This window comes from Lissotriton helveticus, chromosome 10 (assembly GCF_964261635.1).
Source record: "Lissotriton helveticus chromosome 10, aLisHel1.1, whole genome shotgun sequence".
NCBI classification, from domain to species: Eukaryota; Metazoa; Chordata; class Amphibia; order Caudata; family Salamandridae; genus Lissotriton; species Lissotriton helveticus.
In genome coordinates this window covers 841,444,992-841,466,179 of record NC_136071.1, presented here as the reverse complement: position 1 = coordinate 841,466,179, position 21,188 = coordinate 841,444,992, and the positions used below count along the sequence as shown (strand labels likewise).

The 21,188-nt window shown below is 44.0% G+C and overlaps 1 protein-coding gene across 1 annotated transcript in view; it reads left to right on the top strand.

Annotated features, from left to right (window-relative positions):
- Positions 1-21,188, top strand: part of GSDME (gasdermin E) — a 392,371-nt gene that overhangs the window by 325,914 nt on the left and 45,269 nt on the right. Inside the window, exons 8-9 of the mRNA XM_078663458.1 lie at positions 16,433-16,628; positions 17,771-17,844. Of these exons, the coding sequence (XP_078519584.1) occupies positions 16,433-16,628; positions 17,771-17,844 (270 nt within the window). The remainder of the gene's footprint in view (positions 1-16,432; positions 16,629-17,770; positions 17,845-21,188) is intronic.

The window sequence follows — 21,188 nt, the reverse complement described above, 5'->3', positions numbered from 1 at the left end:
CGAATCACAGGGAATATTTTATGAAGTCTTTTGACGAGGAGGCTGTAAAGCTGGCTATTATGTCCTTCCCACATGGAAGGCTGCGGGATTGGACGGGCTCCCTAGTGAGTTTTACAAGACATATGTGGATATGTTAGCCCCCCTGACTTCTTGAGGTCTACGCGGAGGAGTATGAAACAGATCTTCTCCCGGCCTCCTTAAGGGAGGCCCTTTTGGTTATGCTATTGACAACTGATAAGGCATCTAATTGTTGTGACTGCTATAGGCCCCTCTCAATTATTAATATTGATGCTAAGATATTGGCCAAGATAATTGCTCTTAGGTTACAGCCCCTGGTCCCATGCTAGTACTTCCTGACCAATCAGGGTTTGTGCTCGCCCGGTCCACTACGCACAATCTCCGCACACTGTTTGCTACTCTGCACTATTTCAACTCTGATTTTCAGGCCGTAGCGGTGCTGATTGACGCTTAAAGGCATTTGATTCCCTTCAATGGGATACATGTTTACTGTTCTCATGAGAATGGGTCTCCCCCCATTATTCCTCCAGTGGATCAGAGTCCTATACACCGAGCTGGTAGCCAGGGTACGTGTAAATGGTTGGGTGCCGTCGGCCTTTCCCAGTGGCAGGGGCATGCGGCAGGGTTGCCCCCGGTCACCGATGCTTTTTGCACTGGCTTTAGAGCCTCTCGCTTGCAAGCTTCACCTGCTGCATGCATCGGCGGCATTGCCTTTCTTACAGCGCCCACCTGTAGTCTCACTTTATGTATACGACATGCATTTGTACGCTCGCAAACCTACAACCTACCTGCCTGCATTGCTTTGCGAATATGTGAAATTTGAAGGTTTCTCCAGCTTAGGGATTAACTGGGCTAAGTCGACGGCAATTCCCCTGACGGCTGGCACTTGTGAGATTGAACTGGACTTCCCACTGTCCTGGATCCAGGACCCGGTGAAATACCTGGGTGTCTGGCTACATAGGGACCCTGAGCAGGTAATCTCCATGAACTATGGTCGCACCATTTCACAAATCACAGATCAGGCAGAGTGCTGGGCCCGGCAACCTCTCTCATCTCTGGACCACATTGCGGTGACAAAAATGACCATTTTACCCAAATTATTGTATCTATTTGTGAATATTCCTATACGTCTGAACCTCTCTATTTTTAAAACGTTACAGTCTGCCCTAGTGTCATTCGTCTTGGGGGGGGGGGGGGGTTAAAAACCCTCGATGTAGCTGAAACACTCTTGTACAACCTTTTGACCGTGGCAGTTTTGAGGCACTGGACTTGCGTCTCTACTATTCGTGTGCCCAAGCACATTTTGCGCATTATTGGTTTTATCCGCAGCGGTTCCTGCCCAACACGGCGATTGAGGGGGATGCAATTCTCCCGCTTCTGCTTGTGGCGACAGCCCTCTTGGGTGGTGTTGGCAGCCCCCGGGCAGAGATTAACCCAGTACTATGTACCGCCTGGGCCTGTCAGGCCCTTGCTCGAAGGGCACAGCTAGACTACCTTTATGTCCCAAAACTGCCAGTGGCGACGCATCCGGATATCTCGATGGCACAGGAGCGCTCGGTTCTGCGTGTGCTGCAGGCGGTCGTGTGGTGCAGATGGGTGACCTGTACAAACAGGGCCAGTTCCATTTGCTGCCGGACATTCAGGCGGGTCGGACTTACGGCCCGATGCTGTGCTTCACATATGTAAGGGTGCGACAGGCGGTCAGAGCAATATACCCTAATTATCCAGCTGAACCACAGCCATTGCGAGCACTGCAGGTGGTGCTGGCTGGTGAAGAGCGCAAGGGTCCGATCGCTAGACTATATGCTGCATCCCAATGTGAGAGGGAGCCAGAAGAGCATCCTTCGTATCTTAAATGGAATGCAACCTTGGGGTATATCTTGCCACTTGACCATTGGCAGTTCTACTGTACGCTGACTGGGCGCCTTACTGCCAACTGTAATCTGCGTATCATCCATTTCAAATTTTTACACCAGTTATACTACACTCCACTGCAATTTTGGAAATATGGATTACGTGATGCAGCCTGTTGCGTGCGGTGTGGACAAGCTGATGCCGATTTTTTGCATCTATCGTGGCAGTGCGCAGGGATAGCTGCCTTCTGGGCTAAAGTGGTGAGTGTGATGATGGATGTAGTGTTGGAACCAGTGCGGTGTGTGCCGGAGGTGTGCCTGCTTGGGGAAGTGAAGTCCCCGAAACCGTGTAACTGGCGACTGGTTGCTGTGGTGACATTACTGACCAAGCGTGCTATGGCGCAATGTTGGGGCGCTAAGAGCCTCCCTACAGTTCGGAAATGATGTCCGGGACTTAAACTTCTGTAGGGAACAATTGGGCCTCACTGACCATGTATCTAGCTAGAGTCATCCTGATCTGTGAAGTGTCTTGCTTCTTATTTTCTTTTGGGTTTTTTCTTCCTCTTTTTGATTTGAGCCTCATCGGGAATTGCTGCAATTGAACTCATATGTTTATATGATTGTACATGTGTGTAGATAATGCTCTAGATCTTTGGCTTATATGGTGTCACATCTTATCTAGTGCCGGGGGCGGGGGGGCTGGGGGTGGGGTAGTTGGCTCCTAAGAGCTGTTTGTTTAGGTTTGCACTGTTTGCATTGTTTCTGCTGCATTTCATGCTTAAAAATGCTTGTATTGATTCACTCTATGTTGATGCTGATGTCTCCCTATTGGAGCGTATGTACTGTAACAGCAAGCTATTCAATAAACAAATAAAAAAATAAACAGTTCATAACGAAGCTACTAGACATACTGTGCTTTATTTTCCTTTTCCTAGCAATGGCCACTAAAAAACTGGCAATGTTAAAAATCTCCCAGGGGTCATTCAGCATCTGCAGGTATAATAGTGCCGGCCTGACCTCAGTAAAGCCTTTTCCCTTTAGGATAGGTACTAGAAACTTTCTGCGCATATCGCTAAAGTGGTCACAGAACATGGTGGAGTGCATAGTGTCCTGGGCGGAGAATCACATGTACATGGTCTTAGATCTTTCACCTTAATCCACCCCTGCGGTTCTGCCAGTAAACAATGCAAGAGGTTAAAACGGAATCTGATTAAAAGGAAACAGTGATAAGGCTTAGTTACAATTTTCAGGTAGGGTTCTGTCAGTGGAAATGTTTTTAACGAGGTATGCTCTCACTATGGGTTTCATTATCTCACTCGCCTCTCTCTCTATAAACATACTTTTTATCAGTAAAACCGTAAGTATGTGCAAATGTAGTAGCCATTTCAATGGAAAATGTGCTTTCTGTAAAGGACAGTGCACTATCACACAATGTTTTAATTACATTAAAAAATTGCCCGCCTCATGGCCATTAAAGCTAGGATTGTGAACGTTTCTCGTTTTAACTTCTGCAAAGTTTGGAACCACTGTCCTTGACCAAGCAACTTATCCGCACATGAAAAACTGGACATTAACACCTCAATTAGCAAGGTGGTTATAATGTGACACACTTGTAAGGTTTCCACATAACATAACAAAATGGTAGATTTGTGTAGGCCAAACTTGGAGTGGTATTATTATTTAACGTTATATTTTTCACCCTAACAGAATGCACTCATTGCTTCCAGATAAATCCTGATTGATTGACATCTAATGTTTTGCACAGGATATTGCATTAAGGTTTTATGAGTTCTCCCTTGCTTATTTATAAACATAATGTTATATACACTATGTCAGCTGGACAGAAGACACCAACCTGGAATAAATCTATTGAGATAAGTGTGAATCCTGGTACCCACCAAGGGGAGAAGCCTTCTAGCCAACAGATTGACCGTTGTGCAAAGGTATTTTCATAAGACCTGCAATAAGTTAAATTAACGCCTTTTGTTATCATGATGATAATCAATTGAATTATCATTAGCAGGAAAGCCCCTGTCTCTATAGCTTCTTACACAGTTGTAACAATGTAGCACTAAAATAGTAACCTGTTTCATCAATTGTGAGGTTCGCTAGTAACCCTCTAACGATCTGCCCTTTCGTTACATATTACAAGCAAGTACTGTTATTAGACTTTTCTTGTAATAAGAGATATATCACTAGTTACCTGTGTTAATGCATTTCAGGTGCCTGTGTTAATGTACTACAGGCAGGTGCCTGAGTACATCACAGTCTTCACACAGGAATCACCATCACACTGCTCTGTCCTGTCTACTGAACAATCAGCTAACTTTCCTTTTCAAACTTTTCAGCGCTGAAATATGTTCTACCTAAACAACTTTAAAGTGAAAGCATTGAATTACTTGTCATTCAAATAACTGTCACATAAAATGCACATTAAATGCCTAGTGAGTAAAAGCTCAACAAGTAACATAATTTACCATCTTGCTTTTCCATTCTATATAAAACTCTGCCCATAGGGTTTGAAGCACAGAGTCAATATGTTGATAACATGCAGTATTTCCACAATATTCTGTTTTATATATTCAGCTGTCCACTCGTCCATTGCTTTTTTTATGCCTTAATGCTGTTCACTTTGTGGGCAAATATTTATGTTATTTTGAATAGAAAAATAACATTTCATTTTTGTTATTTCTCTCCACATTTATGTATAATATATGAAGGTTATTATATATTATAAGTAATAACATACTCCCAATTTTACATAATTGCAATATTGCAAGTCACCTTTGCTATGCTATACTATGCTATGTAGATTTCTTAAAAGCATGGCTACCCATAGGCTTCCCAGCACTGGCTAAGAAATATCGTTGCTTCAGGACAAGTGGAGAAACACAGAGGGGTAGCTATTAATGTGGATATAGCTATGCTTTTCTCCTTTTTCAGCACCTTCATTCTATGAGGAGTGTGTACCAAAATTTGGGGATGAGATATGAAAAAGACCTACTAACCCATCTGTCCTTATGAATTCTAGGTGCCTTCAAGGATCGACCCATAAGGGATCTTAAAGGCCTAATGAGGGAGTAGGATGTCAAGAGTGCCCTTATCATAGTAGATCCTTTGGCGTTTAACTCTCTATGTGCCAGACAGAGTGTTTTAAATTGTATTCTTGCCTCAATAGGGAGCCAATGCAGAGAAGCTAGAGCACTGTTTGTTGAGGCACATTTTGGGACCTTGTACAGAATCCTTGCTGCTGTATCTTGGATAACCTGCATCCTTTTAATGGCATATTGGGGGTGCCAAAGAGTTCCCATGGTGCAATCAAGAGAGAACATGGACTGGACCACAATTCTTCTGTACACACTCTGGATAATGTCTAGGATTTTAGAGTGTTCTGAGGGTGCCAAAACAAGTTGACACAAGTTTTTGGGCTTGTGTGTCTACGGAAAAGGACTTGTCTAGCCACATCCCAAGACGTTTGATAGGGGAGGAGGGGATGGGCAGCTTGCCCAAACATTCTGGTCAGTCTGTAGGTGGTTGGGGTCAGGTCTGTTCCCCAGAATCATCGGCTCAGTTTTTTCCCCGTTCAGTTTTGAGCAGCAGTTCGCCATCCACTTGGATACTTTTTCCAAGCACGGAGACTCACGATGGGACTGTCTGCCTTTTCCAGGGCCGAGGAAGACAACCAATTGTGTGTCGTTGGCATATGATACTAATGACAGCCCAAACTGCTGAACAATATCTGCCAATGGGTGCATGTACAGATTAAAAAGTGTGGGGCTGAGGGCTGAACCCTCCGAGATCCGACACTTCAAGGGAAGGATGTCCGAGTAGCATGAATTCTCACAAATCTGGAAAGATCTGTCCTTCAAAAAGGAGGTTAGCCAATCAAGATTGGAGCTCCTTATTTCGGCTTCACCCATTCTGTTTGTAAGTGTCTCATGTTCAATCATGTCAAACGCTCAAGTTAGGTCCAGGAGGATGATAACAGCTGTTCCTCCCTGGTCCAGCAGCATTTTTAATTCCTCTATTACTGCGATGAGGTCAGTTTCCGTACCACCCTGTGTATGGAATCCCATCTGGGAAGTGTGCAGTAGATGATTTTCTTCAAAAATTGTAGACAGTGTTTGGTTGACAAGCTTCTCTAGTATCTTGCCTATGAGTGGGAGCAGGTAGATTGACCTTTAGTTTCATGGATATGTTGGGTCAAGATTGTTTTTTTAGCAAGGATTTAACCACTGCATGTTTCCACCTAAATGGTACTATTCCAGTGGATAGGGAAAAGTTAAGGAGTTCCACGTTAAGGGAGAAGATGGCTAGAACTCCCTGTGAGAGTGTGTGCGGAATCAAGTGGGGACCCTTATTTGACCTTGCTGAGAAGAGCGGGAAGCTCTTCCTCGGTGATGTTGGGCATAGACTTCTCTGATGTGAGGGCATTTGAAATTCTGTTGTTTTGTAGATACAGATAAATATCGGCTATTTTGTTCTGAAAGAACACTGCCAATTAGTTGCAGCGTGCTATTGAGTGGGTGGGGAGGGTGTTTCCAGTTTTTGGAATGGTTAGGGATTTCCCAATTTTAAAAGGTTCCCCTATGGGCGTTTGATTCCTGGGTTATTTTGGTTTCACAGTTGGACACTTGGGCTTTTTTAGTTTCTATATGATAGTTCCTAATTGCAGTTCAATAGGACTATCATAAGGTGATCCTCAAAGTTTTTTCTCTATTTCCTTTCAAGTTTTTTACCTTCTTTTATCAAGGAAACAAGATGGGAAGAAAACCAGCGTGCATTGTTTCTTTTGGATCTTTTTTGATCTTTGTTATTGAGATATATTCATCCAGAGACTATGTGATCCATTCTTCAACTTTCATGTTGGCGGAATCAGGGTTTTCTCCTAATATAGGTTTGGTTGAGTTTAGGGATGCAGTCCAGTTCCTTGTGTTCAGTTTAGATCATCTACGATTGATTCTTGAAGTGTATTTCATCCCAGTCGTGGACACATACTTTTCAAGCGTGAAAGGATTAAAACATGGTCAGCCCAGGGCATAGTACTGGGACTTTATACAAAGATTGTGTGGTCATTACTAAACACTGTATCAAGGAGATGCCCTTTGATGTGTCTAGGGCCTTCAACTCCTTGCGCGAGTTGAATAGTGTCCATGTAATATCCCTGCTGCGAGTTGGTTATTAATATCCTCAAATTGTATATTAATGTCACTCAGAAGGGTAATATTCGGTTTTTCGAGTTCCAGGCTAGCAAAAATGTCTGGGAGGACCTCAGTGAACTTGGAACAGAGTCAAGGGGGTCTATATAGTGATACTTCAGAGAAGATGCAGGTGGGTGAGATTCTCGCATTCAGAAATGGGAAGGGAGTTGGACATACATCTGTAGGAATTTTTAAAGATTTTTGCAATGCTGCTGCCCAATTTATTTACAGAATCTTTCCTGCACAAATTATACCCTGTGGGGAGTCTTTGGTTAATGTCAGGTATGATGTTCTTGTGAAGCCAAGTTTCCGTTAGGAAAATAGCCTCTGGCAGTTCGTCCTCTATCAACGTTGATAGCTCTATTTTATGGTGAAGAAGGTACTTGCAATTAATCAGGAACATATTCCATAAACTCTTTTTCATAGGAAGTTCTGGGCTGACTTTCTGTGCTGTAACCTGGTAAAAGTTGTACTTCAAATAAAACAGTTCCCCGCTTTCTAGGTTTAGAGGAGGTCAGAGGTGGAAGAGAGATGGTGGTCTGAGTGTGTGTAGTTGCTGGGAAGTAAATCTTACCTTACTTGTGGGACATTGGGTAGGGTTCCTGGCCCCTTGTCCTGTTCGGGAGTGTATGGCGCAGACAGGTTTGCCTTTAGTTTGCCCTTAGTTTGCCCTTGGCGCGCCAGCGCTCCATCCATCATTTAAGGCTGGTGCAATTCAGCTGCCAAAGCACCAGACTGACTGGCGTCTCCTTGGTACGAGTATGCTATTGTAAGTGCTCCCGTGGTCTGTGGCAGTTTTCCCCTCTACCCCTTCATTCTCAATACAAAGCAGCCAACTTTTAAAAGTGATTTTCTTTTTGAAAACCAATACAAAGCAGCAAATTTAAACAAGCATTTGCAATGCAATAGGTCTCGCAGTTGAGAGAGTTTGAGCTATTGGCAATGTAAATGGCACAACTCCGAGACCTATTGCATTAAAAATGCTTTTTATTCGCAGTTATCATCAGTTAGTTGCATCTCAACTGGGTGGAAAGTGACATGACGAACCACCAATTGGCTACTCAGCAATTCATTTGAGAAAGTTACACGAAGTGTGTTGCAGTAAGTATGCCTGCTGGTTAGACAGGCAAAACGGCAACATCGGTCACATCATAAAATATCGTAAAACATCTCATCAGGATTATCTCAAGCGAGAAATTTACACAGTTTGGGTACGTTTATACCGCCTGACAATCTCGATCGCCTGGTCAGGTGTAGCACATACCAGAGTGTCCGTGAGGGTCGCATGTAATAAACAGGACTGTATCTGCCTTCATTAAGAGAAATCAACCCCGCATTGCCAAATAACCTCAGGGGGAACAAGTCTTTCCAACAAGACAGTCAGCCACTACCACCCACATCTTTTACTTACATCGGTTCTAAAGTACGGGTAAGCCATTCTCTCAGCGCCTCGAAGTTCTCAATGTTCATTTTCATGTGCCCCAAGTAGGCCCTTCTATCTCGCCCTACCCTGTCAGGAAGCCCCTGCGGTCTGTGGCCATGCTCTGAAGCCCTGCACCATGACCCCTGAACGCAGATATTAATCATACTAACAACCATCTTTTAATCTGGGAGAGGACCTGTCCCAGCCTCCACCTTCTTGGTTTCTTCCCTCAGCCGAGTCAGAGTTACGTTCCTTGTTCAATAAGGACATTCCTTTCTTTGCTGATCACTTACAATAGGCTCAGACTGGAATAATTGTGCAGCGACATTTCATGAACCTCTGAATCAGGAATTCCTAGGGAGTTAGTGACAGGCCTTTCAGTCCCCAGCAGCCTTCACCCTGGCGCCAAACAAGTTCCAAGCAGCGACCCCGGGGGAGACGGGAGCCTAGCCTGCTCCCACTGTCACTTACACCCCGGTCTTCTCCTCCTCAGGCTCCCACCCGTCCACTCCCTTTCCTTCCTCTACATTCCTTTTCACACCGACTCAACCCCCTCTCCCCTCCTCCGAATACCGCTGCCAACCCTTACTCCACAAAGCTGATTCTACCCCTTTCTGCCCCCTTTCTTGCCGCGGGGGACCTCCTTTCCTCCACACTCACAGAAGGGGATGCTCATGAAGACCCTTAATATTTTATACCCGAACAAGTGACATTAAAAAAAAAAAACATTGAAAACTGTTTACTGCATCTATTCATTTTCACATTAAGTCCCCTCCGCATCTTATCCTTCCTGGCTCAACACTGCCCGCACTTACGCCAGGTTAGCCCTACCCCTTCGTACATATTTAGCCAGTCCCTGCACTCTTTCATGTTAATGAATTTTTCATCACACTCGCTGTACGTGTCCAGGAAGCCAAAGAATGTTTAAATTGCTATCTAAGCACCCCTTCCTGTGAGTCTGCAGTAATCGCTGTGCGGACAGAGGTGCCAGTCCACACCAGCCCTCTCATCAGAACTTGCACAACCCTGGCTGTATACTGGAACCCAACCACCACTACATATAAGCAATGCTTAGACACGCGTGTTTCACAAGACAACATCAACTTAACATGATCTAAGGGAGCAAGAATGGCATTGTGCGCCAACATCACAGTCCCTTTAGGACTACATGGCAGCCAAAATAGGAAAGTCATGTACTAGTGCCATTTTAGTAATGCATTCACACCCCACGCCCATCGCGATCTGTTGAGACCCCACCCACGGAATCAACTAGTGAATTCTTACAAGCATCAGTACACCATGCCTTCCATGGAAACCCCCATCAAGAAGCACACGCTAGGAAGCTAGTGGAAATAAACATGCACTTGATTACAAACCATAACAGGTACTTATTGGTGGCACCTCTCCGCAATAGGTATTTTTGCAATAGTGTGGTTCTTTCACAAACACACACGCTTTCACCAGTTAGCTATAGATCTGCTTTGCAGCCTGCTTCAACTAATCCACACAAAACATAACAAGGTGACACAGGTGCTGTGCATGCAGGCTCTGACAGAGAGAGGCGAGGAAGCGGCGCTGGAAGAGATAGGAGGGATCAGTGCGGGAACCTAGTAGCGAATCGTCACCTTTCTGAATGGCAGTCCCCCTGGCTAATAAGAATGCTGGGTGCGCGCGTGAGCGGGCTGACGTAACAACCAGCGTGGTAGGCTGTACCTTTACTTTCCAGGAAGAGCAGCGTGTGAGGTGATGCGGCAGAGCCTGTAGCAGCGTAAAGAGCCCGGTGAGTGGATGGGTGTGGATGTGAGGGTGTGCGTGCGTGTCTGCGCGTGTGTCTGTGTGTGTGTGTATATATATATGCACGTGTGTCTGTGTGTGTGTGTGTGTGTGTGTGCGCGTCTGTGCACTCGTCCTGATACGATTCCGGCATGCTGTTCACAGGAGCAATGGGCGCGCGACCTGATCCGATTCCTGAGGCTGTGCGTGCCCATCTCCTGTCTCCTGGGAAGCAGAGCTGGTGAGTGTAGGTCTCGCAGGCGAGACAGCGCTTTCACGCTGTAATCGCCAGGTGCAAGACCTAAAAACGACTTCCATTTAAAAAAGCACACTTCCTAAAAAATAATTCTACCAAATTGATTATCATAGTTTCAAAAAGTATTTCCCTCTTCTTAATGCAAAGCGGTCAACTTTAAAGAGAGATGTTCTTTCTAAAAACCAGTGCAAAGCAGCAGCTTTAGAAAACGACTCCCTTTTAAAAAGCACACTGCCAAATAAACTATTCGAATGCATTGATTGTCACATTTTAAAAAAGTATTTCCCCCTTATCAATTCAGTGTTAGTCCCACCTGCGCGCCTGCACCTCAGCCATCATTTTTAGACTGAAGGCAATACAACTGCTAGTGCGCCAACCTGACTGGCGTTTCTATGGTAGGAGTTCTAAAACATTGATTGTCAAAGTTTTAAAAAGTATTTTTCCCTTATCAGTGCATCGCTAGTCTCCTTTAGTTCCATAACTTTATAAAGAACCTGGGCCTGCATACCATGTGCCTCTGGGTTTTCAATGTACTCACTGGTGGCTTTCAATATCCTGATTACATACGATTGGGCATACTTTATCCCTTCTTTAAAGTTCACTGATTATCAAAGAATTGTGCTGTTAACCTAGGGGCAATTTTCTTCCTTCCTATATGCACTTCCTTACAGAATTTCATAAAGCATGCATTATGTATTCCTGGCTCTGTACCTACGTTGACACAAGGAGATGAGCGCTGAAACTTTTCAGACACTCACCCCCAGTCACAGATCTGGGTTGAATCAATCATCATTCTTTAGCCCACTTTGCCACCTCAGTTCAGACCAGCTATATGCAAAACAGTCTTGACCCTGTGCCTCATGGGAACAGGCCAGCCCAAACTGCCAAGCCAGGTCTTGACTAAACCTGAAACAAGCATCCTGGGACCGGTTTCTAGGTAACCCCCTTCATCAGCCAGGCTAGCGTGAATCCAGTGGCAAAGTGAGCAAGGGACCCACGTCTGGGCATACCCTGCCAACTTAGGGCAAACAAAGCAAACACAAGGAGATGATGGACGGAGTGCTGAAACTTTTCAGACACTCACCCCCAGTCACAGATCTGGGTTGAATCCATCATCATTCTTTAGCTCGCTTTGCCACCTCAGTTCAGACAAGCTATATGCAAATCAGTCTTGACCCTGTGCCTCATGGGAACAGTCCTGCCCGAACTGCCAAGTCAGGTCTTCACTGAACCAGAAACAAGCATCCTGGGACCTGTTTTGGGGTAACACCCTTCAACCTAGCCAGGCTAGCTTGAATCCAGTGGAAAAGTGAGCAAGGGACACAAGTCTGGGCATACCCTGCCAACTTAGGTCGAACAAAGCAAACACAAGGAGATGATGGACGGAGCACTGAAACGTTTCAGACACTCACCCCCAGTCACAGATCTGGGATGAATTCATCATCATTTTTTAGCTCACTTTGCCACCTCAGTTCAGACCAGCTATATGCAAATCAAGTTCAAGTTCAAGTTTTAATCTTTATTTCGTTGACTTGCAACATAAAAGATACAATAAAATATAACAAACTAAGTAACATTCACCACATATAGAACTTACAATTCATTGTAGTTGAGCACCCTGTTATAAATCTATGTTTCATCATATTTGATCATCTTTGGACACACAAGATTACAGTTTATGTTTGGCTCAGAAAATGAATAAATATATTAAAATGTTTAAAAATCTAATAAAAAAACATTAAATTGATTATAACAACCGAAAATTTGAGAAGACACAATAGCTAGACACAATTCATGATTTACAGATTTCAGGATGGCAGTTTTTCCTTAATTAAAATGTAAGGTTTAGTTTCCGTCTGATAAAATAAACGGACAACAAAAATTTACTAATTCCGAACACAATTACTTGACTGGTGTCCGTACTTAGGATCCTACCAGCTTCCCTATGGGAGGTGGAACCAATATTCCGGCACAGAGGGACTATCCATCTTTCCCTTGCCTTAGCATAGCTAGGGCAGAAAAACAGTATGTGATAAATGTCCTCCCTTTGATTGTTGGTGCATAGACTGCAGTAATCGTTGTCTATTTTCCCCCATCTTTTCTCTGTTGCCTTGGACCTCAATGTACCATATCTGAATTTTATATACAGAGATTTAGCCAGTGGTGGCTCGATTTCATCAAAAAATTGTTCAAAGGATGCCTCATTTTTTACCATAAGGAATTTTTCTGTAAGAGGACCGTGCGTTCTTGTGTACACGGAATCGTGACTCACATATGACCAAAAAGACAGTTTAAGTATTTTCTTAGAAGCTGGGTTTAAAGAACCAGGCTCGTTCCAAAAGTGTATTAATCCGAGCTTCATTAACCAGGTTTTAACATGCTTAAACCAAAAGATTTTCCTATCGCTATCGAGCTCAAGGACTTCTTTCAAGCCATTTTTATAATCAGATAGTTCAATAGTTGTCCATAGTCTAACCCACAACAGTACTGGTCTCAATATTGTGTGATGGTCTGTGTGTTTGATATTTAGATCAAGAAATAAGGGTACCAGTGGGGTATTCCTGGGAACTTTTAAAAGACCCCTAATGAATTTATTCTCAAGTGCTTCAAAGGTTTTCTTACACACTGGCCCCCAGATTTCCGCCCCATACAGTGAGGCTGATTGAACCTTATATCTAAAAAGCTCTACTGCTGGGGTAACCGCCTTATTCACACTTTTGCTGTGTCTCTGCAATATTGGAAAACAATTTTGTTTAAACACCAGTTTTGATTTCTCTAGTTGTGGACCCCAACCCATTGAAGAATCTAACAGGACTCCCAGATATGAAAAACTGTGTTCGTAGTCTAATTTGTGTCCGTTTAACATTAAATTCCTTTTAAAAGTTTTGTGCGGGTTTAGTGCCATATATTTGGTTTTTTTTATATTGATTTCTAGTCCTTTTGAGGTACAATACTGTTGGAATCTATCTAGAAGGGTCTGTAGGCCGCGTGGTGTTTGCGAGATCAAAATTGTGTCATCCGCGAAATATGCAAATCAGTCTTGACCTGGTGCCTTATGGGAACAGTCCTCACCCCAGTCACAGATCTGGGTTGAATCCATCATCATTCTTTAGCTCACTTTGCCACTTCAGTTCAGACCAACTACAGGCAAATCAGTCTTGACCCGGTGCCTCATTGCAACAGTCCAGCCTGACCTGCCAAGCCAAGTCTTCACTGAACCGTAAATAAGCATCCTGGAATTGGTTTCTGGGTACACCCTTCATCAGCCAGGCTAGCTTGAATCCAGTGGCAAAGTGAGCAAGGGACCCAGGTCTGGGCATACCGTGCCAACTTATGGCGAACAAAGCAAACACAAGGAGATGAAGGCCGGAGAGCTGAAATTTTTCAGACACTCGCCCCCAGTCACAGATCTGGGTTGGCCTTTTTTGAAAAGCTACATAGTCCATTAGGGGTTAGCAAATTGTACCATAGTTTAGGGAACAGAGTATGTGCACTGGGGCCTGATTAGTGGTGTCCCAGTGCACAGTGAAATAAGGTGTTACAGCAAACAAATGATGGACCGAATGCTGACAATGCAAACATTCTCCCCCAGTCAAAAGATCTGGGTAAATCCATCGTTCTTTTGCCCACTACACCATCCCAGTTTGGACCCAGCCATATGCAAACCAGCCTTGACCCTGTGCCCCATGGGAACAGTCCAGACAGAGCTGCCAGGCCAGGTCCTTCCTGGACCAGAAACAAGCATCCTGGGACCGGTTTCAGGGTAAAAACCAGCAGCCTCAATAAAAAAAAATGGGAGTGACCAAGCAAAAAGGTGCATGTTTTGACACAAATGCAGGACAATATTTATTTTGTTACTGAGGAAAAATGAAATCTTGCTTGCTTATTTAGCTCGCTAATTTCTAGCAAATTTAAAAAAGAGAAAACTCATGCTCTTTCTGTTCGATATCTGTTCCACCACCCACGCAAAACGTCACTGTTAGAAATTGAGTTTCTTGCTGACTAGGGTATGCACCTAAGCCAGACGGAACCCACCACTCTAGTCAGGGCAAGTCAGTTACACACCAAGATAACCCTCTGGTAGCTTAGCGCAGAACAGGCATGCTTATCTTCAGAGGCAATGTGTGAAGTGTCTGTGCAACACATTCACACAGCAACACAATGAATACACCACAAAAGAGACTCCACACAAATTTTGTAAAAATAGATTGCTATATTATACATCCAACAAGACCAAAAATGATATGAATCATAAATAATGCAATTATTTAGATAGTATTTGTTATCCTGATCACTACAGGACTAAAAATGACAAATAATATAGAAACTTTGCAGGTAATGCAGAATGGTTTGGAAACAAACACATGGAACATGACAGATAACCATAATAACATATGACACAGCGTGCTTGCGCTCCTATTAGGCTGGTTATGGGTAATTCTGTGAACCTTCCTAAAACGAGTGCACTTATGAACACAATGTGGGGCACAGGAGCACCTGCATGCCTACTACATGTACTACATTCATATGATATCAAATCCTCAAGCAGTCTTGACTCTATATACAGCCTTGCGCCGTTCTTGGGGTCTTCTCCAGAGGTTTCCCTCCCTAAGTATAGCAAAACAATGCCCCCACAGTCCATCCCAAACGGGAGAGGGGTGAGGCACAAAACTAAGGACCACGCTATCAAAATACTCACACACCGTCCCAGCTGCCCGTGAGCATGCGAAGCAGCAGCAGGTGAACACCACCTTTTAAGAAAAGGTGAAGGTGAAGCCGTCCTAGCATCAGCGGGCCTTAGGAGCTGGTCCGCATCCTTCAAAGACTAGACGTTCCCTGGGACAGGGCGGACCAGCTCTGACGTGGGCATTGTCTCGCAGGGAAATCGTCTTCCAAAGTGGTTGTGATGGGAGGCACTGCAGCAGCTCTCTTGCACAGCAGTGGTTTGATTCTGAAACAAAAGGTAGTGCTGACGTGGCTTACAGTTCGTAGGCTCAGAGCACCTGGCCTGGGCAGTGCAAACACGCATGACTTGGGTCACAGTGCTGGTGCACCGTGGCTCGGTCAAGGAACACGCTGCAGGCCCTCTAGTAGCATTTAATTTACAGGCCCTGGATATATGGAATACAGCTCTACAGGGGACTTGCAATTAAATCAAATATGCCAAACAAGTGTAAACCAATCATATCTTGTTTAGATTAGAGAGCACATGCACTTTAGCACAAAGGCGGAGGAAGATAAAATGTTTGAGGATAACCCTGTAGAAAGGGCCAGGTCCAACAGTACCTAACTATAAGAGTATTATGCCATCCAGCCCAAATCTTATACATACTCTCATCTTACCCATTCTAACACAACCACATTCATACTCACCACTAGGGACCTCTTTGCTTCTAGGAGCCTTCCTTCCTGTGCAGACATTGACCTAACATTTCTTCTTGGCTCCTTCGTTTCCTTCAAATAATATTCTACAGTGGCTGTCATTTATCTGCTCGCCTACACTTGTCAACCTCTACCCCAAGACAAAAGAAATCTTGATTCCACACATAGGTGTGAGTGCTCATTGAAAATGAAGATTGACGTCTTTTTTCAGAACTTGTGTGATATTTTTTGTGAATCCATGATAGTTGCTACACACTAGCAGTAACTCTACTGAAGCTAATGTCCACTTTTGTCCTCTCGCTCTTTGTCATTCAGATTTTATATACTTTCCCATTTATCTTTGTGCCATAAATACATATTTGAAACACTACTTGCTTTTAAAGAGTGGTAGGTGTACTGGTAGGTGATCAGTAGGCTCTGGTAGACTTCCTCAAAATCACTAGCATTGGCAGGTCCCTTTGCTAGTATTATTGACTCAATTGTGCTTGTGTTTTAAACATTCAACATGTATATTTTCTTTTGGCAGATGGATGATATCTGTGCAGGTGTGCAGCCAAATCTGACAGATTTGAAGGAATTGAAACCCTCACAGCAACAGAAAGTAATAGACTTCCTGCTCTTTGTTGGATATCGTGTGGAGAATGGGACACTGTTGCCTCAGTTCCAGCAGCAGTCAGAGGAACTCATTGCAGCTGCACATTTCCTCATCAGTGCTTTGGATGGTAAAAACACCTAGCTTTCACCTTTTATGTCACACGAGAGAAATATGTGATACTGTACACTGCAATTGTACATTATGTGGATATTACAAATTACTCTGAAGTTTCATGACCCTTTCATGGCATAAGGCCAAGCAATGAGTGCCTTTATAAGTACCTCTATACTTACAAGGATCAATAGGCTAGATTTACTAACACACAGTTTGCAAAAAGTGGTCTAAAATTGCTCACCAACCTTTTTTCAACCTGTTTTGGAAGCATTGGCAAAGCCAATTGGTCTTGCCATTATAATCTAACTGTAAGACTTTTGACTGTCAATGTTTATTTCTTAAGCAGAAAATAAAGTTTTAAAAGAAAAGAAACTAAATACTGGAGGTAAAGCAAATGCTTATCTTAAGGTACTTCAAATTAGTACTCTGAAACCCAGTCAGTCAGTCAATGAAAGACATTCAATGACTTGACCTTGGGCAAAAAGTTATAGTTTAAGATTTCAATCACGATTCTCTGCTAAAGAATTGCAGCTTTGTCCAAAATCTGGCTTTTTGTGTACATATATATTTAAAATGCTTTTGTCGCTATACATTTGTAAAATACGTTTTTAACTTCATAGTCACCTTTGGAAAAGGGGATCCGCTTACCCTTTATTTTATTTAAAACTTAAATCAGGAAAGGTTTTCTAGTTGAGCGGATAACCTGGATACTCCAGAGATCCCCTCGGTTGAATGCATTTATTCTTTCTTCTGCGCATGTTCTTTATTTTTCTGTAAGTGAATGAGTGACAGGACCTATGGAGGTTTACTTTATGCAACCAGCTGTTGGGTCCTTCAGTGCTGTACAGGTAGGTGTGATGCACTGTTCAAGAAGTTGATAATAATTACACAATAGCAACTCCTGAAAGTATTTGTTTCTATATTTGCGGTGCTGCAAGCAGAAATATGGCATCTTAAGAGAAGAAAGTTAACATTCTACCCCTAGGTTAGGAAAATAAGAATTATATTCTTTACCCGTTTGCTATTTACCATTATCCTATTGACGTGTTTTGCAGTATTGTACAAGAGGCAGTCTGAAACTGAAGGGACGTATATATTAAGAAACAAAATATCCTTAAACTTTGGAAATTAAAACCAATTTATGTTCTTCCACAGAGCTGTCTGATTCAACCTTAGCCTTGCTTGGTGTTTGCTGCGATCTGCAGGTTGTGTCGGCGCTTTGTTATTGGGTAAGTACCCTGATACTCTGCTAATGCAGTGGTCTAGAATCCGTTTGTTAAAACAACTCCTATTAGCATAAACTTCCCAGGTAAACTAAGATTCTCCAGTATTGTATCTTTTATGGATTCACATGCTTGAATCTTCCCCGTCGTCATGGTAGGAGTCCCACAGTAAGCGTAAAATAGCAGTATTAAAACTTAACATTCAAATGCCCATAAGAATTCACTAGCTTTAGCAACCTATTACCATTGTTATAAAACATCCAAACTCTAGCCAATCAGAGCGTAGACCATAGAATCTCCTTCCCCTGCAGGACCACCATACCTCAGATTTCTTACCGCACGTTGTGTGTTAGAGAGTCTCTCTGAGTTCTGCTCAGTCTCAGTGTTTCTACTGTTGCCTTTTGAACTCCAGCTAGCTGTTCATCTCTACACTTCATATTTCTTCAGAGGTACTAGTCAGGAGTGTGATTACCTATTTTTAGGTCTCGCCTGGTGAAAAGCAGCGCATGCGCTGCTCTCGCTTGGAGAGCACCTTTTTTTTTTTTTTTTTTTTTTGAGAGTTTTATATAGCGCGAACTTGAACCGATCCGAATCAGTTATCAGAGCGCTTTACATAGCACCAGTTACGTTACATGAGGACACACTTTCTTTTTTTTAGGCACGGGGAGATTAAGTGATTTGCCCAGAATCACAGGGTTTTTTATTTTTTTTTGGCGTCATTACCGAGACTCGAACCAAGTTTCTGAGGTCGAGCGCCTTAGCCGTTAGGCCAACCCCTCTCCCTTCTGTAATCAATTTAGCCAAAGTTGAATGCACGCGCTTACCGATGGACACAAATGGCGTCTCTCGCCATTCACAATGGTAAACATGCACTCATAGGGATAAAAAAAAAAAAATGCACATTTGGACAGCCCTACGCCATCTTTGTGCACACATGCGCGCATTTAGTTGTCCCTACGGGTGCATGGCGGCGTGCTCGCGTGCAGCCAGCTCGACCCTAGGAGCTGGCGCGAGGCTTCCCGCGAGCATTGCTTGTTTTCTGTTGCTATTGGGTAGTTGCCTGTTGAAGGTGCACGCATGTCTCCAACTCCACAGACCAGATTCAGCTGGAACCCATGCATGGCCACTACTAACCATGTCCGAGTCTCAAACCGGTGACCTTGAGGTCAAAGGTTAATCCAGGCCGTGACAAAATCGATTGTCACTCATGGGCGCTGTCCGAATATGAATGCTGGATTACCGTACAGTTTCCGCCCGAAGTCCTATTAAATATACCTTGAAGGGAGGGGTGAAGTATTTCAACGTTTGCACCGAGCATCTGATATTAAAATGATGTTGTTTCACACGTCGCGCTGTGCAGGAGTTGACAGAGACTTCCACTGCACCGGCACAATATTAAATAATTTGGCACCAGTTACCGTTATGAAATTCCCCGTACACAGAAGCATGCATAGCTCCCACTTCTGGGATGACTGGTGCACAATTTACTTGCGCGAGTAAGCAAAGTATCTCCATGGCAACACAGCACTGGCAGGGCCTTAAATTGCTCACCTAAGCAAATGCTAAAGGTGCTTGGCTTGTGAGCGCAATCGGTGCATCTCTCGGCAGCTGTGCTCGCCTGGTGCCCCTTCCCACCAGGGCACCCCAAAGATTTAAGGCTTTGAACCAGGCAGGGGCATAGCTATCGATGGTGCAGCAGGTGCAGTGGCGTAGGGGTCCAGAGACCTCCGGGCCCACTGAATTTGTATTCTTGTATTTTACTACCTGACCAGTGATGGGGTGGGGTGGAGGGGTGGGGTATTGTTGCTTGCAGAGACTGTGGCACCCTGGCTACGTTCTAACGACAAGAGGTTCGACCACCAAAGTAAGCCCTTCCTTCCTCTCTCCTTCCTTCCTCTATATACAAGTTAATGTTGTGCCAGTACTGGGCTATTGTGTAATTGAGCCGGACAACGTGGTACTGTTGCCAGTTCCGCAGTAGTGTGACATTTGCACTAATAAACTGGCACACAATTAAATGTTTGTACTTACTGCACGTTGGTAAAAAATCTGTGGTTTTGCAGTGGTCATTGTGCATATGTCACAGCACAGCTGGCAGGCATAGGCACTGCATCTCTTCAGGGGATGCGACCCCCTGAGCTTGCTAAGGATAGAAATTTCTTCACGAGCCAAACATGATTTCCTCGCCCCTGCACTGAGCGCATTTCTCACAAGCAAGAAGTGCCTGTGGCTTGTTAACTCACTAAATATCAAACAGTGCTTCAAATACACCCACCTCAGCAACAAGCTAGCATAAGCTGAGAGGGGGGGGGGGAGATCCTGTGCGCTAGGGCGGGGAGCTACCATCAAAGGCCTGTCCACAGGGCGCTTTCAGTGGCAAGCACGGCCTGTTGCTAAAAGTGTCTACATCCGGCCTGGACGTAATTGGAGCCGCTGTATCCTGTCTAACCGGGTTGGTAGCCGTAAGGTAGGGCCACTGGAATTGTGTGGCGTGTCGAAGGTCCTTTGCAAAGGTTGACTTCTTACCTTTCTCTTGCTTATTGCTTTGTTGGAGTGTTAAACTGATATACAATGTATGCCCAGACAGTGTTAACAACGGAGCGCGGGGCTCAGGTTCGATCCAGCAGCAGATCAGCTCAGCATCATGTGACTCTGGGCAGAAGCTCACTTAATCTACCCGACTGTCCTCAGCGCCTTAAGGCCCTTTGGGGTGATTAGTTTGCGCTTTACAAATGCCAGATTTGTTTATTTATTTAATATAATGGAGTAACACAATGTGCCTCAGTATGTCACATAATTTCCCTATTCTTGTCGTATTTGTGTCCCTGAGTGCAATTCGGCTTTGTGGCACTATAGTCTTCCTCATCCCTCTGTACTAATACTTTCCCCCAATTCCCACCTGCATTGCCCCACTTTCTGGGGAAATCAATATAGAGTGTGAATCAAACTCGGGTGCAGTCCTTCTTCATTCAAAATCGAATGCACACACAGTGTTCAATCTTACCCGCTTGCGATACTGGAATAGCATGAACTCCTAGCAGCCCATTTGTGCATGCTTCCTGATCCAGCAAAAAGTTCACTGCCTTCATTAATAAGGATGCTATTGTCTTGGAAACCTACCATTCTCAATAGTTTCTTTCTCCTAAACATTTTCTAATAGCTAAAACGGTGTTTATAAAGGTGACTGTGGACTCAAAGAATTTCTGTCCTAATTTGAATCTGTCGAAGATTAAATTGTGTATCATTGAATCCAGTGAAATTATCTTTTGATTCCCAGGGTGTTGCTATATAGGGAGTCAGATGGCAAATTCTCCTGAGGATCGCGAATGCTTGCTGCATGGAAAGAGCAT